This window comes from Tachysurus vachellii, chromosome 11 (assembly GCF_030014155.1).
Source record: "Tachysurus vachellii isolate PV-2020 chromosome 11, HZAU_Pvac_v1, whole genome shotgun sequence".
Lineage (NCBI taxonomy): Eukaryota > Metazoa > Chordata > Actinopteri > Siluriformes > Bagridae > Tachysurus > Tachysurus vachellii.
Genome location: NC_083470.1, coordinates 12003067 through 12025631, shown reverse-complemented (window position 1 = coordinate 12025631; position 22565 = coordinate 12003067). Strand labels below are relative to the sequence as shown.

The window sequence follows — 22565 nt, the reverse complement described above, 5'->3', positions numbered from 1 at the left end:
GAATTGGTTGGTATTGCCCACAGTGAAACAGCTGTAAAGATGGGTCTGCAGCTGGAGTTTAGACTAGGCTCACCTTAGCATTTAGCAAAAGAAACATACAGACACAGACTGTTTTTTGCAGTTTCTAAACAGTCAGAATCTGCTTTCTGAACTGATTGAACTGTAGACTTAGCAGTGAATGTATGTTTATTTTTCTGCTAAAAAAAAATAGACTATAATGTCAAATTTAAGGATGTTAATAATTTAAATATTTTTGAGATAGCTTGCTCTTCAAAAGTGGGTTTGCTTAGATTAGGGCCAGAAATACGATGAATAAGCAGACTTTTTTCAGTCCCTGTTACACTGCAGACAGCAGTGGGGTTTTTAATTATGGGGAAACTGCCCAGCCCTGTAATTCAGCCAGTCCTTGAACTCTGGATAGCCTGTCACTTTGTATTAATAGCAAATCTTCACCTATACATATTACCATCCATTGAACTAAAGATTCATTTGCTATTTAACCGAATACATTTATTATGGATAGATTTGACTATATCGTTTGCTATACACAGTTTAAAAGCCCACCTCTATCAAGTCCATCAATGTAAGTGGACTACAATAGGACTGCTGTGGAAGGTTTTATTCAAGTAGTGGAGTATTCTTAGCACTTTAATGGTAGTCCTAAGGTGGTCCATTTCCATTGGTGGATAAAGTAAATGGCTGACAATTTTAACAATAAAAAGTGGTTATTATTTTCACCGATTGTATACACCTATAGGTGTTCTTCATGAATACAATGTAGTGCTCTAGTGACCATTCCATTAAAAGCTTGTGCTCTTGACTCAATTACCAGCTTGCACTTGATTTCTGGGCACATAACTAGCTTTAATGACCTACTTAGCAAAAGCACTATTCGGTTTGTCACGTGTTGAACATTATTAGAATTTGTGTGAGAGTGTGTGTGTGTGTTTGTGTGTGTGTGCGTATGTATGTGTGTGTGGTAAATGCGTACACCATGAGGCTCTCTGAAGTTGGATATTAGCAGGAAATATTTCTGTAAGAATTTGAAAGTAGCAAGTTAAAACATGCATGTTGGTTGCTCTGCAAATTATGATGAATTATAGATTTGAGTCATGCAACATAAATCCTTATAATAAAAGCATGTGTGCTATATGAAATTGCACATAAATGTACAGAAACACTAAATACTGTGTGCCTTAGAGCGCATTCATACCCATTCCCCAAAAATGAGTGACCTCCAGCTGGTTATTGCAGTTCCAGTTGAAAAACATATCCTAAAATTATAATCTCAAATACACTCTTGCCTGTCAGGGGTAATGTAAATAGTCACTAAACTTATACCCAGTCACTGTTATCATCTCAATTTTAATATTTAAAATAATTTCTTATTCTTATCTATATACCGTATTTAAACTATTCGTATCTTGCTGCTAATGTTGAGTTCTTCACTTCCAAGAGGTTCTGGGTTTGTGAGGCCAAACTGAGCCACGTGCTTAGACAGGAGAGAGAAGAGAGACACACACAGAGAGAGAGAGAGAGAGAGAGAGAGAGAGAGAGAGAGAGAGAGAGAGAGAGCTGGAGAGTGGAAAATGTGACCATGTTTTGTTCTCCATAAATGAATTGCATTACACCAGCTTTTGGCTGGAGGATTTAACCCTGGCACCATTTATTACACACACACACACACACACACACATGCACACAGACACTAATATTCACCTTATTCAAGGCCAATTGGTAAATATTTCAATAATTAGATTATTAACAAGGCTCAGACCCTCACTTTGCTGTTATATAATAAGTACTAGATTTTGCCACTGCCTATGTACAGTTATGTACAGTTATGTCTGTTCCATATGGTTTTATTGAGTGTTCTTATTTCAGGGCAGAACGGCTGACTTGTATTCCAGTTATACGTTCATGTATTCCTCGCCTGTCAGACTTTCACTCTTATAGCCTACTTTCTTTCATCACACATCACACACTTGCACACCTCTGAACCGAAGTTTCTTAATACCTAAGAATTGTGCCAAATCAGCAGAAAAACATTGCATGCACCCATGATGTCATCTCTTCCATTGTGCTCATTTGACTTCACACACAAAGTCAGGTTTCAAGGAAAGTAGGGTTTTGGGGAGCAGTTTTCCTGCCAAAAGCCTTCACACAAAGTTATAAAAGTTAGACTTTTCTTCCTTATTGGCACATGTGGTATTCAGCAAGATATAAAAATATTACTATATCTGCTTAATTCTATGTCTACACCTAACCATCTAAACCTAACCTTAATCTTAGCAATGAAATACTCAAGTGCTTAAATGAATAAACTGTGTGTAAATATATACAGCGGATGTGTCATAAGAGGGGTCATGCACTGTGACTTATCTGAGTTCAGAGGCCACAGAACGTCAGCCAGTATAATAACCTTTCCGTTCCCTGAAGCTACATGAGCAGTCACATGCTTTGTACTTGTTTGGCTGTGTACGTAGCAGACTAGGAGATGTCAAAGTATGGATTAAAGGTTGAGGTCAGACTGGTGTCACTGAGTCAGGTAAATGAGAAAAGGAGGATGAATATTCATTTCGTAAAAATGTGTACAAGTATAGATGAACATCAAACACAGATTAATGTTTAGTGAACACAAAATGACATGTTTAGTGAACACAAAATGACTTGGTTTTTATATAACGACATAAAAGAAATTACACATTACCGGTTTCAGTGACTCCTGGTTAGAAGATTTTGCATTATGTCTGTTTTATCCTTTCATAGTTACAGGTCTTAGTAAATACATATACAGATCTCGGTGGTTTGGCTTGTTTTTGCAAGCTGGAGCTTGACCTTCTGCCCTTCCCTTACCCGGAGATAGTGGATTTTGTTGGCTGGATTTTGTGTTGGACAGGGATGAGAAGAGGGCTCTGAGAATAGCATGATGGTGTCAGGAATGCCAGGAGTGTCAGTAAGATTGTGTCCATGGCTGGAGGATCACCCATATAGCTGCCAGAGGGAGACACACACATCAGCACACTTCGCCACCTAGTTAGAGCACCAGTAAGAACATCAAACACACAGCCAGAAGCTTGAGATCTTTAACGGCACTGAGATTTTGAGAAAATATATATCTATATGGTATACCTCTATGTTGATAATAAAATATATAATGTTTAGAGAGGGTGTGACTTTGTAGTTGATTTTGCATGATTTCCCCATGCTTCAGGGATTTCCTTTGTGTACTCCAGTGTCCTCCCCTAGTCCTCAGGCACGTGTTGTAGGCTGCTTGGCATAAATTTCATCGTTTGTGAATGTGTCCTACAATGGATTGGCACAGTGTCCCCTGCCTTGTGCATCGAGTCACCTGGGATAGGATTCAGGTTCCCCGTAAGCCTGTGCAGGAAAAAGACAGAAACAAAAAAAAAATGGATAGATTGATGTTTAGAACTTCAACTTGTGTATGTATGTCGCATTGTTTACAATCACAATTCTGAACACGACTAATGAGGTCACCCAAATAAGGATGGGTTCCCCTCCTGGCTCCTCTCAAAGTTTCTTCCTTCCAAGGAGTTTTTCCTTGCCACAGTTTCCCCACTATTGCACTATGACTAGCTTTTACTTCTTATTCAGTTTTGTGGTATTACAGACACTGTGACAATACTGACCTACAGCTCTGTTATATTAAATAACATTCATGTGGAGCAGTTTTATGATGTCATGTACATTACCTGAATCCTTATCAACAGCATTAACAAGTGCATGGATGTGACCTTCTCACCACTACCGGCTAATTCTATTTCTATTTATTCAGTGAACCTTGTGTGAGTCAGTTTATTATTTGGGATGAAGCTCAGCGATCCTCTGAGATCAAAGTGCAGAATGGTATGAGGTTAACATGGAGTAATTTATAGGTTTGGTCCGTGACACCCTTTCTCTGTGCTAAACATGCACTTCCACTTGTACTAGTAGAGGGCAACGATGTCAGCACCTCTTCTTAACTCCAGATTTATATCTAAAGCCAATCCCTACCCTACCCTCCAGGCTTTTCTCTCTTTGTATTTTTGCTTCCTTTCTAAATTGACCTCAAGTCACATGATACTTCTATGACTTTCAATCAATCAACATTGTAAAATTGTAATATAAGGCCTGGTTTACATTTGTGGTAACAAAAACATTTGCTTAAAAAAGATTAGTATATATGACAAATGAAGAAAAAGCTCTGAGATCACAGAGAAGGACAGTTTAATGTGCAGCCATCCAGCATGCTCAGACAGCTGAACTCATCTTTCATCTCTGCACCTGCTCCGGTCCCTTGTTCCCACTCAGCATTAGAGACAGAGGGACTCAGCAAGAGGTTCACAGACTCACAGTGAGAATAGCACTGAAATGACTGCCACCTGCTGTATGACAGAGAGAAATGAAGCTGTGTGTGTATACATAAGATTAAAGCGTTTGATATATATTTGTTCTCTCAACTATGCAAACACCTGCTGAAAGAAGAATTCCAGCAGAAAGGGGACTTATATTTATGTGAGAGCTGGTCATACTATTAGAGTCGAAGGCTAAATTCTAATGTCTGTCAATAGCCTGAGAGTGAAACTGTTAGGGTTGAGCATCGCATTATATCACAAGGTTTTAGATCGGTGGCTGAATTAACGAGTTAGATTTTATTCAAATGGAGATTTGTTCCATAATGACAACGAAGATTCATACTGTGTTTGCTGTAAATAAAAAAACATAGCTAACAGAAAAAACTGTTTTAATGGTAACACTTTCATTCAAAAAGTAAGACTTTCATGCAAAAAAATGTTCAAAATACAATTTTTTTTACAGTTCTGTCATCAGTGTTATTCGTGTTGTTTGCACATTAGAAATCAGAAATCAGAAAGGTCTTTATTGCCAAGTATGTTTTCACATACGAGGAATTTGTTCTAGTACAGGAGCTCCACAGTGTAAACAGAATGGCAATGATAAGAAATGAACACATATATAATAAAGACAGTTGTATGTACAGTGGAAAAATGTGCAAATTGAAATATATGTGCAAATTGAAATATAAATAAGTATGTGTAAATAATGTAAGAATAGAGTTTGTTCTGTGTATGTCAAGGAATAACGAGTGCAAACAATATTTACAAGATTTACTCCACAAGATTTACTAACATGGACAACTTGTGTTTAATCTGCCTATTTTTAGTTTCTCCTCTAAAGGAAAAGAAATGGAAAATAGTCTCCAAAAGTCTTATGGAGTAAATCTTGTAAATATTGTTTGCACTCGTTATTCCTGTGAATGTGTTTCACCTTCACAGTCACTGCTGATGTGGTGTTACTGATGAATCATTAACATCAATTTAAGCAATATCACTCCAAATGAAGATCTAGAGGCCAGTCACCTAATCATAATCAAACCATATACGTCTGAATATAAGGCCAGGGCTACAATGAAATCAGACACAGTATCACTTCTTCATAGCAGTCTTTGTTTGTTGGCACTTAGGGGGACATTGGGACTTAGAGGTTAGTATATTTGCCTTGGACCCCTGGGGTTGTAGGTTCATCCAGGTACTCTGGTTTCGTTCCCCAGTCCAAAGACTTTTAGGTTCAGCTGATTAAAATTCCTAAATTGCCTATAGAATGTGTTTGAATGGGTGTGTGTGTGGTTGACACCCTGAGATGGGTTGGAACCTTGTCCACTTTGTGCCCCATGGATAATCAGACACCTCAAATTAATCCATATTGTGAAATTTGTTAACTATTTGTTGACTATAATCTAATATTAATGGCAAAAAAAAACCTTATGTCAAATATCTTTGAAAGGTGAGGACGGCTTAGTCCTGCTTGCACATTCTGTCTTTGGGTTTTACATATTTTAAAATGAATGCTGCAGTTGTAGTACATTTATTACTTAATAGTCAACAGATGCCAAATGCATCCGCTTACATGTTCTCTGACTGCTTTTTTATGACTACTAGGATTGAACCACTCAAAGCTGAATTTCTGTCCACAGAGCTGCTGGAAACAAGGAGCATCCGGCCATTCAGCTTCTCCTTCAACACCACCGACTATCGAATCCTCCACATGGACCAGGACCAGGGGCGACTCTACTTGGGCAGCTGCGAATATATAGTCTCTCTGGACATGCAGAACATCAACAAGGAGCCACTCATTGTAATACACTTTTGCAAAAGTCAATATTTTAGTCACTGATTTGAACTGAATAAGCTATGTTAGATAATACACACCAAATATTTGCAAATAATTTTTTAAATAATTCTATCTGCAAATAATTTGTTAAAACAAATTATATTTTATTTTATTAAATTCCTTGTCATACAGAAAGCATGTGGAATGCAATCTTTAGCTCTGTTTGTATATAACATACAGTGCAGTAGTGATTTGTTTACGTAATTTTAATTACCTTTGATTTCATTTAAATGGAGAGAAAGTAGGAACAGGACGCTGACCCTATTACTTAAACTTAATTTTTGATTTTTTTTTGTGTTAATTAATATGATTTTGCAAGAGTGAGGCATGTTGGAAGTTTTGTGAATTTTACTGTCTTTTTAATTACAACTGCATTGTATACACACAAATTATACTATTGTGTGTAGAGGTTAAATCAATGTTTGATCCTAGATCCACTGGCCTGCTACTGCCCAAAGAAAAGCGGAGTGCAAGATGGCAGGAAAAGGAGGACAAGTAGGTCTACATTAATTCTGACTCTTTCTGTGAATGAATGCTTAGCTGTAGGCATAAGTGAATGACTAATTATAGCTAACTGTCTGGTTATGGGGTTTTGATGACCTTTTCATGTGTGGGTGAAAGATGAAATGAGTTCTCCTGCGGCATACTCAGCGTTTCTTCCTTTCCTTACAGGGAGAGTGTGCAAACTTTGTGCGCCTGATCGAGCCATGGAACAGGACCCATCTGTACACATGTGGTACTGGCGCTTACAAGCCCATCTGCACTTTCGTTAACAGAGGCTGGAGGGCTGAGGTGTGCACATAAACACAAACATACCCACATATGAGGTCTATGTATGACACCTACGTTACAGTAAAAGCCTGGTGATAATCCTGTACATGTGCGTCACTGTGTTCAGGAATACCTCTTCCGACTGGTGCCTGGCTACGTCGACTCTGGAAAAGGGAAATGTCCTTATGATCCACGCCAAGAAAATGCTGCTGCTCTAATTAGTGAGTCTCCTAACACCCTTAATTCCCTCTTCCTCTGCAGAAGAAATGAGCAGCTATGGTAGCGTCATGCTTCATTAACATTGGGGGTTTTTTCCACACAATTCTCTGCCTTTGCCAGATGGGAACCTGTATGCTGGGGTGCATGTAGACTTCATGGGCACAGACCCAGCCATATTCAGGACCCTAGGAGACAGACCTGCTGTCAGGACAGAGCAGTATGACTCACGGTGGCTTAATGGTAGGACAAGAACAGAAATATGTATGCCAACAGCAAAACAAACATGGCTGTTAAGAGGAAATGTATAAGAGTGATTCTGAGCTGATATCTTTTTTTAGGTTGTAACTCCAACCTTTATTATACTCTTTTTCTCTTAGAGCCTGTGTTTGTAAAAATTCAGAAAATTCCAGATAGTACAGAGAAGAACGACGACAAGCTGTACTTTTTCTTTCGGGAAAAGAGTTTGGATGCAGCAGGAGGCAGCACCCCCAGTGTGCTGGCCAGAGTGGGGAGAGTTTGTCTGGTGAGAACTTGTACAAAAAGACATTTTGATTATGACATATAATCTTCATTTGCTTAAAAAATTTGAAAGAATTTTTTCAATTATTTTATATTTCTTACTTAAAACACTCAAAACATACTATACTACAAAATTTAAGCCCTAAAAAACTTATACGCAAATTAGGAAAAGTTCCACCATTTTTGGTTTATATGAACAGCAAATGCCCCGTGACCCGAGGTAGTTCGGATAAGCGGTAGAAAATGAATGAATGAATGAATGAATGAATGAATGAACAGCAAATGTTTTTTTCATTACATAATACACATGGAAGTGTATCATAACAGCATATCATAATGTTGAGAATAATAATGAAGATGCCGTTTCACACTGTTTTATAGAAAAGGGCTTTAATGTATGCGTTTGCTCAATGTTCAGTAACTGCTGAGAAATTAACAATAGACATACAAAGAAATGCATCATGTTACAGAGTGCATGTTATACATCATATCTTTGACTTTTATTTCCTTAGAATGATGATGGAGGTCAAAGGTCATTGGTAAATAAGTGGACAACTTTCTTGAAGGCACGTTTGGTCTGTTCTGTAATTGGGACAGATGGAGTCGAGACATATTTTGATGAACTAAGTAAGTAAGACTGTGTATAAATTGTTTTGTGTGTGTGAGTGCTACAATGAGATTTTTTGAATCCACTGGAGTGACAGATTAATGTTTTGTGTTCAGGGGACGTCTTCATTCAGCGTACTAATGATGAACGTAGTCCTATGGTGTATGCGCTCTTCTCCACTGCTGGGTAAGGATTGAACAGGAATGTATTAACTGCACCTTTTGGAATCTTCAGGTCGGTGTGGCCTGTGTAGTTTGTTAGTCGTCCGTAGTGTTTAATGCTACATTTAAATATGAATTTGCCAAAGGCGTTCCTGCTACTGTTTACCATAGCAATAACGTCTATCATTCCGTGGTGCAACTGGCACTTCAAATCAGTTTTCTAGCCAATCAATCGAAACCCCCTTGAGGGAAAGCTTTCGTACATATAATTGGCCAGTGCATATATGCATGGTATCATACGAGATGAAGGTGTAGTCATGTGTGATATTTGATATGCGCCTCTACTGTCTTCACTCTACTGTCTTCCTTGTTGCTGTACCAAGTTGCTCCCAGATGTGGATAAAGTGAAAGGGGAACTAAGGGTTGCTCCTGTAGTTCATCTCATAGTTGCTAGTTCTGATTTAAAATGAATGATCTCTGGTCGCTTTGTCACTGAGAGTCGCTGTATGTATAAATGTATCATAAGCTTACAATGAAATGGTGACAAGGGTGTCTGCTTTCTCTCACTTTTAGGTCTGTGTTTAAAGGTTCAGCAGTGTGTGTGTACTCCATGTCTGACATCAGAAATGTCTTTAATGGACCCTTTTCTCATAAACATGGGCACAATTACCAGTGGACCCCTTACACTGGAAAAATTCCTTACCCACGCCCGGGGACAGTGAGTACCAACGTGATCAATGTGCAGATTTATTAAGACATTATGAGAAACTGTTAACCCTTAAAATCAAGCACTCTAAAATATCGAACTGTAGTAATTCTTTAATGCATTATATTCTATTCCTTTTTAAGCTTGATGATAATGCTGTGCTTTTATGGCTTTATTAAGGATTAAAATCGGCTCTTGTTCTCTCTGACTAAACCCAGTGCCCTGGAGGAACATTCACTCCTGGAGTCCACAGCACCAAATCCTTCTCTGATGAAGCTGTCAACTTTGTTCGCGCTCACCCTCTAATGTACCATCCCATATACCCTACACACAAGCGCCCCCTGGTGGTGCGGACAGGAGTGGACTACCGCTTCACCACAATCGCTGTTGACATGGTGGATGCTGTGGATGGGAGATATGAGGTGCTCTTTCTGGGGACAGGTACATTTTATGTGATTAGTTGCATAAGTTAAAAGTGTTTCCTTTTCAAAACAAACAAAAAGAAATGCTGAAAATCATTTTAAGATAATTCAAGGGTAAACATTCTGGCAGAGTTTTATTTGCTTTTCAAAACTCTTCAAATTCTCTGAAGTGATGCTACTGACTTGTTGCTTGGCAGACAGAGGAACAGTTCAGAAGGTGATTGTACTGCCGAAAGATACAAGCACGACAGAAGAGCTCATTCTTGAAGAGGTGGAAGTTTTTAGGGTAAAGATGATGTCAAATGTATTCATTTTTTTTTATAAATGTGCTTTTGACTGATGAAGTCTTTACAAATTAAATATTAAGTATGACAAGTGAAACTGTACACAAGGCAGCTGATCATCTATCACTGCTGTTTTTCAGACACCAGCACCAGTGAAAACTCTGAAAATTTCCTCTAAAAGGGTAAGGGATTGTGATTTATTTCACTTTCTTGCAAACACCATTTATAGTAAATTTAAAAAAATATTATCAAAGATGGGGGGCACGGTGACTTAGTGGTTAGCACATTCGCCTCACCCCTCCAGGGTCGGGGGTTCGAAAAAATTGTCAGTAGTGTGTGATTGCGTGAGTGAATGAGAGTGTGTGTGTGCCCTGCGATGGGTTGGTACTCCGTCCAGGGTGTATCCTGCCTTGATTACCTGAGAGGCTCCCCGTGACCCGAGGTAGTTCGGATAAGCGGTAGAAAATGAATGAATGAATGAATTATCAAAGATTATAGATATAAAATCTATTATCAAAGATTATTGTTTACTACTCTACATTTTATAATTACTATTTTAATTATTTATCCAAAACTATTTAGACATTCTATTCTCTATTGATTGGAAATAAAATAGTTTGGTGTATTCAGCTTTTTGATTGCACTTAAACTATTATGTTGCATATTTAAATTTAATAAAATACTGTATGTTCTACAATTATTTGTTATTAATTATCTGCTGTTAATGCCCACATCATTGCAGCACACATCATCAACTCACTCATACAGTGATGAAAACTATTACTGTTTGAATATTTTTTGGCAAATGATGGAATATTGTTCAAAGCCCTAGGGTTAAAATTAATTTCAGCACAAACAATCAAAAAAACAGAAGATAGAAATCAGGTCATCCAAGGTTAGAACTATAAGGTAGAGTGAACAAAACTGGCTAATTGAGAACTGGCTTTATAAACTCTTCATGAACTTTCATGTCTTCATGTTGACCTGTCTCTGTGTTGTGACTATTGGCTTTTATTCTGTTATGACTAACAGCAACAGCTATATGTGTCATCGGCACGCGGACTTACCCAGGTGTCTTTGCATCGGTGTCCAGCTTATGGTAAAGCTTGCTCTGACTGCTGTCTGGCCAGAGACCCTTATTGCGCCTGGGACGGAGAGAGCTGCTCTGCTTTTACCCCTGCAACCAAAAGGTCTGTCCCTTTCCTCTCTCTCTTTCTGTGTGTGTGTGTGTGTGTCAAAGATCTGAATAATGGTTCATGATTTTCTTATGGGAAATATCTGTTGATAATTCTTTAGGAGAAGCAGGAGACAGGATATCAAACATGGCGATCCGTTACGTCAGTGCAGAGGCTTCAACTCTAAAGGTTTGTGCGTGTGATTATGAATGCATAAGCATAAGAGAAAGGGAAAGAAAAAGAAATCCCTTTATATATTTATTCTGATTGCTCTATATTTTTTCTATATTAAAGCCACACACTTTGCATCAAGTACTTTATACATTTTTGTTGAACAGGGAAATACTAAAATAAAGTGCATATTTTGATTGCAGTTTTGATTATTAGGCCACAGCATGTGAAAGCTACAATGCTTTGCTTGCATTGATTTGTTTTAAACAAAGTCAGGAATATAGTCTGCTGCTTTAGAATTTCTTTCTGCCTCTCAGTAGAGAAGCGTCTGAGGGAGACAGTGCATTTCGGGGTGGAGGGCAGCAGTGCGTTTCTGGAGTGTCAGCCCAGGTCTCCTCAGGCTACTGTAAAGTGGTTCTGTCAGAAAGATGGCAAACGTAAAGCGGTAAGATTGCGACTCACAAACAAACGCTGGGAGGGTTTTCAGTCATGAAAAGCAGGTGTAGAATGCAACAGTTTGCTTTCACACTTAACATCTATAGACACTGCACTGGATAAAAGCTAGCAGTTTTTTGTACTGTTGAGTTCAAAGTTTTGCACCCTCATGGTTTTGAAGAAACAAATAAAAATGTCCTTGTGTTTTGTAATTAAAAATGTTTGTTTAAAAATGCAACAAAAGATGACTATAGTTTATACAGTTCTAGCTATTTTACATGGATGTCTGTGGCAAGTGCTTCATATAATCTAAGGCTAATAATAAACTCATTTTAAAACATACTAGTTTTGCTTCTGGTCTGACAGAAATGTGATGTGAAATCATCAGGAGATTGCGAGGTGGGAAGGATGGAATACTCTCTCTCCCGTTTCAATCACATCTACACTTATCCATGTATTGGCAAATGTTTAAGTAGAACATTCCTCTTAGTGTGCTACCCTGTGACAATTAAGTTGTTGTGAAATCTTATAGAGTATATAAGGGATATCATCACCTTGAAGTACTCCTACTAGACACTGATGATCACTATTTTTTAAAAGTCAATTATCGCAATAACCGAAATAATATCCATTTCACAGCTCAATCGTGATAAAGATGTCCTGAAAACAGCTCATGGCATCCTGCTGAAGTCACTGAGCCAATCAGATGCCGGCCTCTACCACTGCCTGGCCACGGAGAACAACTTCAAGCACACAGTGGCCCGTGTGGCCCTGCGCATCCTCGACCGTGAGATTGTGGAGGCCCTGACGGCTCCAGACGGCCCCTCAGACCCCGAGCGCAATCACCAACACGACGAGCAGCACCGCCTGCCTCCTCCTCCTCCCCCACCTCAAACCCTGCCCCCACCTCTCCAGTTGCACCCACAGCCCGAGGTGACGCTCATCAACCAGTATTGCCAGTCCTACTGGAAACAGCCTACCAAGCCCAAGCGCACTAACCGCAGACATACAGAGAAATTAGAGCCTGAGGAGCTGCAAGTGCAGTGATTATGTTGAGTGAAAATCCTCACAAAACCACTTTTTGGTTGCATTCTGTATATTGTGTGAGCAGGCAGATTCACTATAAACTGTTTCTAAGCTAAATGTCATATTCATCCCCTGGGGCCATGCACAAGGTCAAAGCCAATAGACTTATTTTATACATTTGGAATTTTACACTGCATGTTGGATATTGGGTAACACGCATGGTGCTGTTCCTTCAGCTCGGTTTTGACTTTGGCTTATCTAAAATTACAATTTATGTCTACATGTTTGCAGTGCAATGCATTTTGGGATCATTTACATTCACAGAGCTAGCAGTTTAGCAGTTATGCTACACCTACATTCTACGCACTTTCCTCATTGTTCAGTCACATCTGCCTATAGTAAGTGTAAGTGTTTCGAAAAAAAAAAATGAAAAAAAAAAGAAACTGATTCACACCAGCATTAAGTATATAAGGTTAAGTCTGTTTTGTTTACCAGTGACAGTTTAAAGAGAAAAAAAAACAGTGTTCCATAATCACTGTAGTTGTAATTGCTTGTATTTAAAGCTTGTTATGTTGAGTCAGATAATTGTTAATCCTGTGTGTGGAAAAACAGCAGTGGAAGAAAAACTGTTCTGTTTGATTCCACCGCTTTTCAAAGCACAACCATTTGCTGATTCATCAAAAAAAAAAAAAAGCCTTTTGGTACAGTATTGGGATGTAATCATGACATGCATTATGCTGACCAATATTATTGTAATCAAGACCAAGGGTGAATTATAATCAGGCTGTGTAAAGGTAGATATGGTAGCTTTCCTTTTCAGTCTTTAATAGTAAGTACTCATGAACAAGTCTGCATCAGACAAATCACAGCTGCAATTTTTGAAAATTTCGAGTGTCGTGATGTGTTTTATTTATACCGATTAATATCAGACAGTGTTTATAACAATATAAAAGTCACAAGTGGCATTATTATCAGGTCATTATAAGTAATTAATACTCTAAAAGCTAAAATCTACTCTATTCTATTAATAGTGAGAAGACATTAAAGAAATTTACTAGGATTTGAGGTGGATGTAGGTTCTCTGTGTTTGAACAGGAAGGATGGGATACTTTTCAGTATGGACCAAAATCTGCTTCAGCCTCCTGTCATAGAGGGATCTGCAATGATTGAGAATATTTAGAAAAAGTCAAACATTTTTATGGCTGTGGTACGTTTTTGCATATGAATACAAGTACATAATTCTAGGGGAAAATAACAGTCTACTTGTTTATGTCCTATGTAAAAAAGTTGTGTGCAGGGAATGTAATGTGGGAGAACCATGTATGGTATTTTTCTTGCATAATCAGAATCAAGGTCATATTTTGGTGGGAATTTTTGTAACTTATTGTTGCATTTTCCAGATCAAACTCCATATCTGAACTTTGTAACACAAAAATAGTCGTTCTGTAACTCCGGCACTATTTACATATCAGTGGTAAATGTTTCCTGTGGTCAGCTGTGGTCTTGTGCTTGTGTATAAAGACAGTCCTTGTGTATGGTTTTGTGTATGATTATTACACATGTACATAAAAGTGGTAGGTATTTGATTGTTGGTCAAATTTGAACCCCTCTCTCTCTCTCTCTCTCTCTCTCTCTCTTTCTTCTCACACAACATATTTATTTTGAGAATGTACATATTCATGGCCATTGTTCTGTTTGATGGTGGAATATGAGTGGAAATAGCAGATTTTATTGTGTGTACTCTCTAACAGGACCAGAATATACAGACTCACAAAGATGCTTCAACGGTCTAGTCCGTTCCATGGGCATGGGTGTTTTTTTTTTTTTGTTGTTGTTGTTGTTTTTTTTTGTTTTGTTTTTGTTTTTTGTGTTTTTCCAATATAATGAATCCAGTGTAAGAAAGAATGACTTTTAATGACATTTAACTGCGGTTCAGACTGACTTATAGGAAAAAATATAAAATGTAAACTTGTCATTTGACTAAAAAAGTAAAGTAACTTTGAAACTGATTTTGTATGAAAAGTTTATGGACAAAACACAAAAATCCTCATCAGTGATATGTATGTATATTTAGGCTGGAAAGCACAGAGATGCTGTATGGGGACTTGCGCGAAAGTCCAAACCGTAATAGTTTCTATTCTTTTAAATGTTATTGTGGTGAAAGAAATGGGCTTTTATAGAAAATGTTGTATGCAACACAGATGATGTTTGTTCTTCTGTATCTTTGCTCAAGTGGCTGCATAGTACAATAATTCTCTTATGTATTCACTGTGTTTTTGTTAGCTTAAGTTAACGTGGTCATTTGTAATAAATAATATTTTATTATGTTTATATTGTGAGGTTGGAAATACTCATAGATGTTTTATAATCATAACAATAAACTGCTGTATTTGTTCTTATTTAACCTCTGGTTTTTATTTAACATTCAGTCTTTTATAGTGCTGTTATCAAAATATCAAGAAACTAGGAAAACATCTTCATATTTAATGGTTTCCTGTCTACCAAAGTATGTCATGAGTTTAATCCATCAGATTGAGTTCAAGCTTTTTCAGACGAGTTCATGCTGTTTTTCCAGTTTAGTCCTAGTTCTTTGTATTGAAAATACAGCATTTATCTTTTAAATACTTTTTTGGTTTTTGGTTTTGGTTTTAAATACCAACGATATTCCATCAGTTGGTATTTTGTTGATGATGATGATGATGGTGATGATGGAGAGCACTGTCTAACGGGTCTTTCAAAAATTTCCCGTAGGTCTTAATTGAGATTTGGTCATGGCCTGTGAATGTGGACAATGTCAGTGAAGAGACAAATTCCATTACAATAGAATTGTTTCATCATAGCAATAAGCTGATAAGCCAGAGTACTGTAACTTTTTATTGAATTGCAGGAAATGTGTGAAGAAACCATGCCAGCAAAATGCCTTATACAAGACAGCAGAGTTCAGTTATTCCTTTAATTTGTTACACATCACTAACTATTTCTGTATATGATTAAAGTTAATTTGGGAGTTTATTCTCAGAGCCGGTCCCAAGCCTGGATAAAATGGGAGGGTGGCTTTAGGACGGGCATCCAGCATCGAACAGGGAGCAGCCAAAAGAACATCAACAACAACATTAAAGTTTATTTAGGCTCATTGGTGTTTTGGTGGTGTTTAGAGTTAGAGCTACAATTAAATGTAAAATTCTCACAGCTTCAACAGCTTTTATTTGTCTTTGCACATGCTAAGCAAAAGCACCTTTGGGTGTAGTCATAGTCACTTAAATTTATCTTTGCATCAGTTAAGCAAAGATAGGTATATCTGGACCAGAGAGAAATTTCTTTCAAAAGGCAAAATATTCAGACATGATGCTATTCGTATAGATTGCACAATGAATTTGCTTTATTCAGTTTTAATAAAACATAGATTTGTTATTACTTTAACCCTTAAATGTATACTTTGCTTTAAGTAACCTGTGACATTTTCCCCTATCCCCTACCTCCAATAAAATGGCAAACAAAAAAATATTCAAACAGTTTGGATGAAATCTTTTCATAGTACCTACAAATAGCTACAAATAGTTACTAAGTCACCTAGCTATATATTAAAGGGTTAAGATTATTCACATTTAACAGCTCATTTCATTCAGCTCTGACAATATACACTGACATTTTTCTTCCTTATCCTGCCTCTCTATTGCGTGCCTTGTCACTATAATTCCAAGCTGAAATCCTACTACCGATACATGAATATATACACATTTCGTGTGTATATGTGTGTGTGCATGTGTGTGCATGTGTGTGTGTGCATAAGGGTGTTTATACCAGAGATGTATATTGCTATTAGTCATCCCATTCATCATCATCTTCCTCCTCAATTCCATCATCTTCTTCATCATCTAAGAAAAGTTCAAATAAAATTAGATAAAATCCTTATGAGGTTGTTCACAGAGAAAACACATACAGAGTCATACATTATTTATCCTGTATTATGCTTGGTTATTTACCTGAGGAATGAATGACTTTGCTTCTTTTCTGCATCACCATCATCAGAGCACCAACAATGCCCTCACCATCTCCATCTTGTGATGAAGGATGAGGATCAGAACTCTCTGTAACCTGAAAATCACAGAAAGACAGGAGTGCATGAACCTAGCAATATGAATGAGTCATAATTTTCTGATTAGCTATAAAGATATGGAGGAAAAAAAATTGTTTTGTTATTGCCCTCTGTAAGTCAGCGTGATATAACAAAGAAATCCAATGCTAAACATCACATTCCTGCAACAGTCTTTGATAATTTGCTGTAATTGGCAGTATGTATAGTAGAAAAATGCTTGGTCAGCTTATTCTTCCATGTGTGGGAAACTTTAGTTGGCAATAGTGAATTAATTTGTCAACTCAACACTGAATTAAAATCATGATGAAATAACCACTCTATGTGTACACTGTTAGGACTCTGTTTGTGTAATTATGCTGTGTGTACAATTGCCTAACAAGCAATAGCAATATATAAGAAATACTGGATTAAGTGTTGTTTTATATGCTGTAAAATAATAATGGTGGAAGCCCTACGGGTCCAAAAAACAATTTTGGGTGGTAATACGATATTATATTGCCAAAATGCTACACTGTGATTAGATTGTTTATTTGAATGCTTTCTAGGGTCTCAGTTATATACCATCAAAATGATTTTTTTATCTGACTTTGTATTGCCAACTCTGAATATGGCCCTTTGTTAGCATTTATTCTTACATTCTTTAGCTTGGTGCCATGTCGTATCTGGTCCAATAAAGCTCCTCTGCCACCTCCTGGACTTGGAGTAGGACTAATCGGGCTGCTGCTGTTGGAGCTACTGACAGGAGCAGGAGGTGGAGGAGGGGGAGGGGGTGGCGGAGGGGGAGGTGCTCCTCCTCCACCCATAGAAGCACTGGAGGTAGGAGGTGGGGAAGCTGAGTAACCACCAGATGGAGGTGGAGGACGTGGGGGTCCAGGTCTTCCAGTGGGAGGAGGTGGTGGAAGGGCTCCACGTTGGGGAGCTCTTTGATTGCGGGATGAAGGAGCTGGTGGAGGTTGGCCAGGGATGGGAGGAAGGCCCCGCTCTCCACGAGGTGGAGGGGCTGCAGGTGCACCACCCGGGACCGGGGGAATACTCCGAGATGGAGGACTCATTGCATCTGTGTGAACAATTAGAACTTGTGACATCTTAACCAATGTAATTGAAGTATGATTTGCATAAACAGATTTAGCTGTATTCAACAAATTTCTGTTGCAAGAATCTGTAATTTAAAAAGATATTAGTTCTACATTATAAGGGTCCATGAAGTCAGCACTGACCCTGCTTACTCATCTCCTCTCTGACAGCATCCAGGCCACCAGACTGCTCAATGACATCAAAGATAAGTTTGGATGTCTCTTTATCTGTCAGCTGATCTTCACTGATACCAGCAAAGGAAAACAGTTTTTTCAAGGCTGGGTCCAGATTATTTGTCTAGAATAAAGGAAAATAATCAGGTATATTACACATAAATCAGTATAAGGTCAAAACTATTTTCATTTTATTTTACATAGCACAGAAAATCAGACTTTCTTACATCAAAACCAGTGTTTGGATCCCATCCTACGTGTGTGACATGCCTGAAAAGAGGGAACAAGCAAACGTGAGATTAAAAAAAGAAAGAAAGAATTTGAATTTGAAATGTTTTTTTATTATTTAAAAGCCACTAATTATGCAAACTTACTTAAAACCACTGGGTGCTCCAATATCTGCTTTGGTCAGTCTAGGTCCCTTCTTCTTGTCCTTCTTGTTCTTTCTTAATATGTTAAAGCCTGCAGGCGCAGGCACAGGGACACTAGGAGATCGATTCTGTAAGACCAAAATGTCTGGGTTTGCGATATCTGTTGTGGCCATTGGACCTAAAAATAAGCACAGAATACAATATGTGAAACAAGGAAGTAGGTATATACACCAGAAACACACAGAACATTGTTAGCAACAGTAAAATATTTAAACTTAGCAACTAGCCTTAAGATATAAGCCTATGGGTTTTATATGTTCCTTATGCAGGACTCACAACAGCATAGTACTGACCATTTGAAGGTGGTGTGGGTGGTAGAGCTCGTTTTTCTGATGACAAAAAAGAAGGTTAACTTATTTTCTTCCAAACATGATTCCAAACAGTGCCATTTGAATTAACAAAAGTAAATGTCAAAGCACACTTACCTTCATTTGGAACATTCTGTCTTCTTTCTAATAAGGAACAAACATAGATGAAGGCTGATGAGGTGCAGGTATAATAAAGGCTCTGGCAACATGGTTTCAAATAAGAAGGCTGTCTACATTGGGCCTTCATACCACATACACGTTGCATAAATATTCAGTGACGTGAAATGACAATAGTTTTTCCTTGTCTTTACATAAAAGAGAGTATTATGATTGTGACTATATTGAATCTTACTGTGGTCTTTTACTGTAGTCTTTGTTGAGGAAGCATGATTGCACCCCTGTGATAAATGTTATTGTTATATATTAGCTTTATTAACACTCCATAAATGTTGTATTGATAAATAGTCTATGAAAATGGGAGGTGTGCTTACTGCATTCACTTCCTGAAGAAAGCATGGAATTGAATAACATATTAACAGGAGTGCTGGTGGTTCATTTTCCAACAAATCAAAAGTGATAACCAAATTGGAGTTTATAGCACTCTGTACAATATCATACAATAATAATAATTATAATAATAGGAGCATTTCCCAAGCATTGTAAACAACAACAATGGTAGTGCTAGAAAAAAAAACAGACAGAGTATGTTGCTGTAATGTGCCCCTTTTTCCATAAAGTGATATTTTTCACAAAAAAGAATGTACAACGTCCCACTAGGACACGTAATCAGTAGTGCAGTTTCACACAAGATTGTTCAGGCACAAAGATCTGAGACAGTGACAAAGCAGATACTTTTTCTGTGTTTAGGGTATTTGATGGCTTGGATGATTTGTACATGAGGACCAGACAATTTAGAATATTTGTTACTTGGTTTCAAAACACACACTGCCTGTCCAGCAAGGTTAAATCTCACAATTATACGCTCCCACTGTATAGATTGCGCAATACATAGAATACAGGATTTTATATTTACTACTATTGTATTGTGTAGTAAATATGAAGTACATAATGTGGGTGCTGAAGCCTTACACATGTTACAGTTACACATTTATGCATTGATTTTCAGGAACCACTGAGCGTATCCCAGAAACTCTGGGTGTGATGCACGTTTAAATACTACACTATCTATTGGCTTCCCCAACTTTAACCAACCTAAATGAATAGGGTCTTTGGTCAATGGATAGTGTATGTGTTAGTGTTGCTATATGACCTTGGCGATTGGATCGCTGGTTGATCTTTTCCTCTACTGTGTTTTTGAACAGCTCAGATTCCTTCTCACTTGCAAAGTTTAGACCTACTTGGCAGTCCTGTAACATACAGATGAAACAAAAAAGATTGACCCTTTTCTTAGGTTAAAATGGGGTCAAACTGCTAGTCATGCATTTTCATTTCAAACAATGAATACTTATTAATGTTAGATACTTAAATACTTATTAATATTCATATATTAATATGAATATTAATCAAAATGAGGTTAACTAAATGCCACAGGGCAACTGTAAACAATAAACTTTTTACAAATCCCTCTGATATACTGAACCTCACAGAACCTCACACTCCATAACATTTGGCACCCATCATACAAATAAGCAGAAATTAATTTTACACTAAAATAATAGAAGAAACAATTGATTTTTATTAATTATAAAGAATATGAAGTAGCTTCAATTTTTTTGTGGAAAAAGTTTACATTTTAAAATAAATTAAAATTCACTATATGTTTAAGCTCTACATCTCATTGCACCATCTTTTATTATATCACATTTTGTAATTTTTTGCCAATAAATCTAGAGGACAATGTATAACAGTGGTGAATGTAATTCATCATAGGTTTGCTTCTTTTAGAGTTACCTCAAAAATCACAAAGTAGATTTATACAGTAATGGCTATATTCTTACATCTGCTGGGAAACTGTGAAAAAAATGCTTTGGAATGGAGTAAGACATCTGATTATACAACTCTTGCTCCCATATCATTTTCCCCTCCTGAAATACAGAAACATACAATAACACACACTTACATGACTACATATACACATTCATAACATTTAGTATTCCTATTATTAAAACAGGCAACAATATTTTTTAAAAACTATAAATATATCATATGTACTAAATGAGCATTTAATTAAAATTAGAGTAAACATTTGCAGATGGAACCTTGATATCATAAAGGCGGATGAAGTACGAGCGGCGTGGGTTGTCCTTGACAAAACACAGCACTCCGGTATGCTGTAGACTCCAGTGGGCTGGACTGTGAGGAAGGGCCATATAGAGTTGTACAACAGCAGTGGCCAGAGACTACACACACACATACACACACACACAAATAATCACAAAAGCATGCATATACAGAAAAACACAGCTTTGCTAAACATATTAAACTGTTTACAAATATGTATTACAGTTCCTGCCAACAACAGGAAGTGGCTTCAAACAGTACTTCGTGTCATTCGATTTGATAAATTTTGCCACACATCTCAATAAGTATTCTATATTCTACATTCTACTGAGAATACTTTAGCCACATATCCGTCATATACTCTATCAATCTACAACTAATATTCTGTTTCTACCATGTGATCAGATAACATCAATAAAAAAGGAAATAGAAACCAGTTTATGAAAATGATCAGGTAATGTTCTATGGACTGTGTTGTTCAGTCTGTTTAAGCTGATTTCTGCTTTGTGTTAACAGAATACCCACAGAGAAAATGAACAGATGAAGCATTAAGATTGTGGTTACACTTGACAAGGCTTAGCAGTAGCATATGCTGTGTCTCTATCTATAACAAGAAATCTGAGTACCTTTGAGACTTTCTAGAAGCATCCAGGGATACCATTAATCTACAAATTGATTATGTTAATTTCAGATATTATCCAAGTTCTAAGTTGACTTTATCTTCCTTAAGCTTGGATTGATTGATAGTTAAAACCATCTTGCTCACCACACATCTCCGGCCCAGCAAGTCCACCAGACGTTCATTCTCCTGGATGTCGAGAAGGGAGCTGGGCATGTTCTCCTGCCCTTTAGACTTCCCCTTGTTCATCTCTCCTCAGTGTGGAAACACAATTGGACCCTAGGGTAGTGCCCTGATTTGGTCCACTTTGGCTGTACTAAAACTAAGTATATTTGAGCGAGAGGTTGGGGAACTGTGACTTCCGCGTTTTGTGAGATGATGTCAGTCTTAGTGAACAGGAAGAACAACCACACTTTGTATCTGTTCCGTTAGGCCTGGGTAGTCTCAAGCTATGTCTCAAACAAAAGCTACACACAACCACAAGTAATATGCTGACTGAGTTGACTTTATGTCCATCTCAATTGAATTTCTTCAAAAACACCACAATGGTGCAATTGTGTATGTTTTGCCCACACTGACACACTTCAACAAGCTCTTGTATGGAACATTGACTCTGCTCAGGCATTTAGGATGCCATAAACTTTGCAGTTAGTTTCTGCAACACTGTTCAGTTCCTGTGTGCTTTGAGCAGTTTTGTATTCACTGTTCACCTCAGGAAGCCTTAACACAAGTGATCTGATGTACAGTATGCTGTTTATCTGTTTAGTTTGAAACCCCCTAAGTTTCATAGTTGGTTGTCTAGGGTTGGGGAATTTAAAGCAGAATGTTAAATCATTAACAGAATGTTAAATTCTAAACAAATAAATATATAAATATATATATATATATATATATATATATATATATATATATATATATATATATATATATATATA

At 37.4% G+C, this 22565-nt stretch overlaps 2 protein-coding genes across 4 annotated transcripts in view; one reads left to right on the top strand and one right to left on the bottom strand.

The window, feature by feature from the left end:
- The window catches only part of sema3gb (sema domain, immunoglobulin domain (Ig), short basic domain, secreted, (semaphorin) 3Gb), a 31059-nt gene extending 15967 nt beyond the window's left edge, over window positions 1-15092 (top strand). The window contains exons 3-18 of one of the 2 annotated variants that reach the window (XM_060880669.1): window positions 5996-6156; window positions 6625-6687; window positions 6865-6984; window positions 7091-7184; window positions 7303-7422; window positions 7560-7705; window positions 8214-8328; window positions 8425-8494; window positions 9043-9187; window positions 9394-9616; window positions 9795-9883; window positions 10022-10063; window positions 10914-11071; window positions 11178-11245; window positions 11548-11672; window positions 12302-15092. In XM_060880669.1, the coding sequence (XP_060736652.1) occupies window positions 5996-6156; window positions 6625-6687; window positions 6865-6984; window positions 7091-7184; window positions 7303-7422; window positions 7560-7705; window positions 8214-8328; window positions 8425-8494; window positions 9043-9187; window positions 9394-9616; window positions 9795-9883; window positions 10022-10063; window positions 10914-11071; window positions 11178-11245; window positions 11548-11672; window positions 12302-12709 (2147 nt within the window). In that variant the 3' untranslated portion in view covers window positions 12710-15092. Of the gene's footprint in view, window positions 1-5995; window positions 6157-6624; window positions 6688-6864; window positions 6985-7090; window positions 7185-7302; window positions 7423-7559; window positions 7706-8213; window positions 8329-8424; window positions 8495-9042; window positions 9188-9393; window positions 9617-9794; window positions 9884-10021; window positions 10064-10913; window positions 11072-11177; window positions 11246-11544; window positions 11673-12301 lie in introns of both variants that reach the window. The other variant, XM_060880668.1, reaches the window with a different exon arrangement.
- Window positions 13713-22094, bottom strand: wasb (WASP actin nucleation promoting factor b). 2 transcript variants are annotated; one of them, XM_060880671.1, is made up of 13 exons: window positions 21778-22094; window positions 20990-21130; window positions 20729-20815; window positions 20041-20137; window positions 18888-18914; window positions 18756-18791; window positions 18406-18580; window positions 18259-18301; window positions 18002-18155; window positions 17420-17841; window positions 16672-16783; window positions 16490-16563; window positions 13713-13845 (listed from the first exon to the last, which is right to left on the bottom strand). In XM_060880671.1, the coding sequence occupies exons 1-12, from the start codon at window positions 21877-21879 to the stop codon at window positions 16508-16510; spliced, it is 1452 nt and encodes a 483-aa protein (XP_060736654.1). In that variant the 5' UTR covers window positions 21880-22094; the 3' UTR covers window positions 13713-13845; window positions 16490-16507. The 2 variants fall into 2 exon arrangements, with proteins under 2 accessions (XP_060736654.1, XP_060736653.1); XM_060880670.1 differs by lacking the exon at window positions 13713-13845 and having other exon boundaries at window positions 16046-16563; window positions 21778-22093.
- Between the last annotated feature and the right edge of the window lie 471 nt (window positions 22095-22565).